Genomic DNA, 6,127 nt, shown 5'->3' on the forward strand with positions numbered 1-6,127 from the left:
TCATTCAAGACCACAGAATAGTGCATTGTGAAACAAATGACACTACCTGAAGGTTTTCTGAAATTCTTTTCCCCAATGATATTCCGGAGAAAAATACTGGATGATATTCTCTTGTACTATAAATATTGGTTTTGTCCCAGCACAGGGCTGGAAAATAGCTTTGAAATTCCGTCCTGGAGCTAGGCACCAGCAATGGCTCATGTTTATTTATAGTTACACACGTGCTTCCCTTGGTAACTCTTTCATTGCAGATGTAATGCTTCATCAGTGTCCAAATCCATCAGTGGATGTGAGCTTTATTTGAGCTATTTTTTATAAGCAGCAGGAAGGAAGAAACGCTTATTGCAGCTTTAATAGCTGGGACCTACAGAAAGGATTCTTCTGCGGGACTTTTCTTGGCTTCTACAGTGACGAAATCATGTTGTAATCTGAGAACAGATACCTCTTCTAAGGCATGTCATTAGCCAATAAGGAAAAAAACTCACCAACAGCAGCCCAGATGTTGAAATAGTGTAGTAGCATCCAGCAGAAGAGACCAATCTTACTTACCACAGACAAGCCTTGTGTTACTCCGGCTGCTCCTTAAGAAGGCACTAGAGTCTGTTGTATTTACTTATGCACTCTTCAGTCTGAATGCAGACAATATTTTGTCTGTAAACCAAGGAGGATCTGATTCAAGCAGATTTACACTCTCAAGGTGCTGGAGATCTGGAGACTGCAGGACAGTATTTCATTCGGTTGTATAAATATCATCAGCTTGTGGAATGTAAAGGGTGGATCCAGACGTAAAAGGAAATATTTCTGCTGGAGTATAGCTTGGGAGTTGTAATCCTTTTACTCCTGTGACAACACGTTGTCATAGAATACAGTATTCCTTACCTTTGTTCTGGTGCTTGAGAGACATGCAACTTACAATGACTGGATTTCATCTCCTATGGTTTGGGATTTTGTGCAACCTGTGCTCTGGTTATTACAATGGACCTCTCCAGCCAGAAATGTCCAATGGAACTTTGCACCATTACTTTGTCCCTGATGGGGATTACGAGGAGAACGATGACCCCGAGAAGTGTCAGATGCTCTTCAGAGTGACGGATGAAAGAGCCTGTCCGGTCGATGGACAAACTCTCTCTTTAAAGGAAGAATTTCTAGTCATAAAAAGACAGATTGAAGACGTGGAAAGAGCAATTGAAAGCATTAGTAAAAGCATATCTTACGACCTGGATGGTGAGGAAAGTTACGGAAAGTATCTTGGAAGGGAATCGTCTCAGATAAGCGAAGCCTTCTCCAACTCGGACAAGTCTTTATCAGAGCTCGAGATTAAATTTAAGCAGAGCCAGGAGAACGAGAAGAACGAGATGAAGGGGTTAAATGACGACTTTGTGGATATGATGATCCACACTAGAGCTGTTCTCAAGGAAACCTTAGATGTCTCCCTGGGACTGAGGGATAAACACGAGCTTCTTTCTTTAACTATTAGAAGTCATGGTGCGAGACTCAGCAGACTGAAAAATGACTACTTGAAGGTTTGAGAATCTGGAGTTCATTGTCACTATTAATTTATGCAAGTTTCAGTCATCAAAACCATGCACAGCATTGGGTAATGCTGTTCACCTAGCACACAGTTATCCAGGCAAGATCTGTATGACTCTCAATCTGAAAATGACTTCCTCTTTGTGGAGGTGACACCATGCCGCACTCATGGTCAACCAGCCAACTGACTCACTTAGTAATAGTAAGAGCTGCTGTGCAGTACACTGCAGACCCTTCATGGTAGGGAAGGGGTTAAAAAAAGCTACGGCATGATCCGTAGTTTACGGGGAAGTAATAAAATGCATTGTAAAGCAATCTATGCATTCTTTTTAATATTTAAATAGTTGCCTTTTATGTCAACATTTTGGTTGATCTCTATTAATGTGTCAAATGCTGGTAGAACCATAACCTCCTGGTATCTATAGTTCTCCCAGCATTTATTAGTTAACTTATATAGAAAAGCTATATGGACAGGATATACACAGGTTCTGTATTATTATTATTTTTATTATAGATACAGCGTACACCAGTATAGTTTATTTATTTGATCAGTACTGCTGTCTCGGTGTAAATGAATATGCTGTATATAAGAAGCATCCTATTACGATCCCTTTTATTTCTTGTAATGTTTGTTACCTTTACAGTACAGTTTAATGCATCCTATTTAGCTGCTCACCTACTTCTATCTAGAATATAAAAAAGAATGTTTGTTATATTTCCCAGAAACAGCGCCTCACTTGTCTATGGGTAGCGACTGGTATTGCAGTTCAGCCTCATTCACTTGAATGGAATTTACATGCAATATCACACACAACCTAGACACAAGAGGGTTGCTGTATTTGGGGGGAAAAAAGCAGATGCTTTTTTTCACCTTTAACTTAATATAAACAATATCTTATATCTCATGAGTCATTCTTAGGTAGGGCATGCTGCCGTCTTTGCCTTAAGTTATATATAAGGTTCATAAAGTAAATGTGGTGATATCAGTATTATGTTGTATTGTAACTGTTTTACAGTATGGAATAGCCCACATTAATAATAGTTACTTATATAGCAGTTCCCCAATAGCAGCAAGCATATCCTAAGACTATAATAAGGCTATAATAGCTATACTAATTGGTTATAACACAGTAAACTAGTGATCCCCAACCAGTGACTTGGGAGCCCCATGTGTCTCGGGACCACCTGCTGTGCGGCCTCCCATATCCACTCACAATTGATATTGCAGACATAACCTAACCATGAACCAGCAGCATTAGCATTGAAATATGTATTAGTGATGCCTGTAATTTTTTTGTCACTGCAAACGTAAAATATATTTTGAGTTTTTGAGTGTATTGTGACTACCAACCATTACTCAAAGCTGAATGTGGCTCACAAGGGACAAAGGGTTGGGAAATTCTGGTCTATACTCCTATATCAAGATAATGGAAGGCATCTGAAGATCCCTGCAACCATGGTTAATATTATGTTGTTATCTATGCAAAGCATCCTTTATGTGATTGCCTGAAATATCTGAGACTATATGACACTAAATTATTTGATCTAATAAATTTATAATCAAGATATTAAGGTTTCAGAGCTCCTCTTAGACTCCTTTATATTGTGCTATAGGTGTATAAGACCAATGGATATTTCATTTACAATAGACTCCCAACAACCCCAGTTTCAATATACTGTATAGAGAATATCACAATCTCTAGAGGCTCACCCCAGTGGGTAATGTCTATCCAAGTTTCCCTGCTATTGGTGCAATATAGAGAAATATGACTTGAGAGAGCACACAGCACACCATAGGCATTCTTAGAATTCAGATGATGATCTATGGAAATAGCAGTAGAAACAATATATTTCTTACATATGTATTCCATAAAATAGTGATAGTGATCTAAACTATTTAAAATGACAGCCCCTAATAGGCCTGGGCTGTCAGGGCCTGATAGGGGTTGTAGTATTGTAACAGCTGGTTGGAGATCACTGCCTAACACATGTGGTCATGAGTGCTGCACCATGCACAGCTAAGCTCCAGGAAGGAATGCTATTCCCATGGCACTCACTTCATTGCATCCCACATTTAACTGCAAGACGTGTCCATATATTCCCATTTTATTAGCAGTAAATCGGGCTAATTGATCGTAAATTTTATACAAGCACAAGAGTCAAGTGAAATCTAATACACTCACTGCTAGAGATTCAAGAAGATGCCTTTCACTGATTTTACATGTCATATGGCCACCTACTTAGTTATAGATATGTTAGATACTCCTAAAAGTCTTCATCCACAAGCATTTTATCATGTACCAGCTGTCAATGGTGGGCTACATATGCATTATGTGTTGATGTCAGCCTTGGAGGTGTGTGACCTTTGCGATCACATAAAATGCACAGATCTTGTATATGTATATTCTAGGAAACCCCATAGTTAACCCAATGCCTCCACATGATGTAAAACAACAAACTCCCACATACTTATCTCACCAGCTCCCGCCATGCTGCAGCTTTCATAGCTTCCGGTCTCCACTCGTGTGTTGTTCTTCTTTCTATGCTTCTGTGATTGGCTGAGCAGGGGAGCGAGGCATTACCAGAAAAAGGAAGATCAATCCCTCTGGAGTGGACTCCAGAATATAGGACAGCTAGAGTGCTAGGGACAGTAAGCTTGTGCGTAATTGTTGTTTTATATGCTAATTTCTAAGGGTATGTTCACACTGAGGAACAGGCGAGGAATTGAAGAGAAAAGTTGTCTGCTTAAAATCCTTGCCTATTTAGCTCTAGCAGAATAGGAGCAGATTTTGAGCGCAATTCAAGCAGAATGCAAGTGAAATTCAAGCAGAATTCAAGTAGAATTTAAGCCCCTATTGACTTCTATAGGATTCCTCTAGCAGAATGTAAATTTTTTGGGTGCGTTCATACTAAGGAATCCAAACACAGAATTCGCTGCGGATTCAGCTGCTCACCTCCACGCACTCCCGCTTAAATCTCCGCCCATCCCATAAACTCCATTATATGGTCAGGCAGATTCCGCTGTCTGCCCAAAGAACTGACATGTCCATTCGTTGGGTGGATGGCGGAATCTGGCCGAGCATAGAATGGAGTCTATGGGACCGGCAGAGATGCGAGTGAGAGTGCGCAGGTTCCTCAATGTAAATGCACCCTTTGGCCCCATTCACACTGAGCAAAAACGGCGGAATTCCGTGGCAGAGCTCTCCGACGTGAAATCCCACCGTGCTCAGTGTCCTGCTTTGAGTGAATGAGAGGGCGCGCGGTCCTCTGCTGCTGCCGCTCTCCGCTCCAAGAAGTGACATGTCATTTCTTTGAGCGGAGAGGGGAGGAAGCGGATGTGCATGCGCCCTCTCATTCACTCAAAGCAGGACACTGAGCACGGCGCCACTCCGCCATTTTTGCTTAGTGTGAACGGGGCCTTTGAACAGAACACGCATCTGGGCAGAAAATTCTGTTAGGAAATTCTGCAGTGTGAGCAACAGAACAAAAATTCCATTGAACACAATGGGACATTGCTCTATTCATATTTTACAGGAGGAATTTCAAGTGGAAAAAAAGAACGGATGCCTCTTTAATTCCTCTTTAATGCCACAGTGTGCACATACCCTAATGGTCGGGAGGTGCCGGCGTCTAGCCGCTATGGTGTTTTTATAGATGATATCAAAGGATTGAAATAAAGGATGTTTTAGGGTGAGTGCACGCTCTTTTCTCTTTTTTACTTGGACCACCCTAATGATCTGGCAGCATAAACAGCTCCCCTCATTCCATCCTGGGTGTCCTAACTTATGGAATGAAACAAGGTTTAGGCTACGGTTTGTTCACGGTTTTTCACATCCACAGTGAAAGCCATGTGGATTCTGATGAAAACCACATCTCATTTAATGGGAAATCTATGTCACTGGTCAAGTGATGAAGATTTTTCTGACATGGTCTGTCTTTGTGGAAACTCTCACTCTCTGTGGCCAGTTGCCCTGCATGTGAATTAATCCCAATTAAGCCTCATCCAAAACCCATCAAATTCAACAACATAGGTAATAAAAATCCACAGCATAAATCCAAGGGTATGCCTCAAAATTCTGCTGGGGATCCAAAGTGGTCTTTTCCAAGTCCATCATCTAAACACAGCCATGGACCCATTTTCTAGTCTACTGTCAGTTATTTAGGCAATCATTTGGCATTGGTGCATTGGACAAACATGATTGTGTTATTGGGTTACAATATAGTACACCATTAGGGGTAGGGGCATCCTCTAATACCTCTCATTAGCCAAGACCCTGAAAATATTATAGCTTCCAAACACAATAGAACTCAATAGGCCTAGCAAAATTTACAATTCAGGCAATTTAGGCTTTAATAAATGCCTATAAGGGCTTCTTCAGACCAATTTTTGCCCATGCTAGCCAACAAATTCAGGTCATTTTCTGCAAGTTTTTTCTTGCAGCAAACCTTACTTTTTAGTCCAAGCCAAAACTTGTCTGTACACGGAAAATGACCCAAACATTGTCAGTTGCTGATCATGTTCAGGCCGTTGAAATGAATGTGGCCCATGCCTGCTCAAGCATGGATTTGCTATTTTGAAAATTTTATGACATACTCA

At 40.9% G+C, this 6,127-nt stretch overlaps 1 protein-coding gene across 1 annotated transcript; it reads left to right on the forward strand.

Moving 5' to 3' along the window:
* The first annotated feature begins 295 nt into the window (after nt 1–295).
* FIBIN (fin bud initiation factor homolog) lies at nt 296–5,921 on the forward strand. Its single transcript, XM_069965768.1, has one exon. The coding sequence runs from the start codon at nt 903–905 to the stop codon at nt 1,527–1,529; it is 627 nt and encodes a 208-aa protein (XP_069821869.1). The 5' UTR covers nt 296–902; the 3' UTR covers nt 1,530–5,921.
* The last annotated feature ends 206 nt before the right edge of the window (nt 5,922–6,127 follow it).

The sequence above is a fragment of the Dendropsophus ebraccatus genome, chromosome 4 (assembly GCF_027789765.1).
Source record: "Dendropsophus ebraccatus isolate aDenEbr1 chromosome 4, aDenEbr1.pat, whole genome shotgun sequence".
In the NCBI taxonomy this organism is placed as follows: domain Eukaryota; kingdom Metazoa; phylum Chordata; class Amphibia; order Anura; family Hylidae; genus Dendropsophus; species Dendropsophus ebraccatus.

Coding starts and splice junctions, on each gene's coding strand:
- FIBIN (XM_069965768.1), top strand. CDS start 903: ATGCAACTTACAATGACTGGATTTCATCTCCTATGGTTTGGGATTTTG.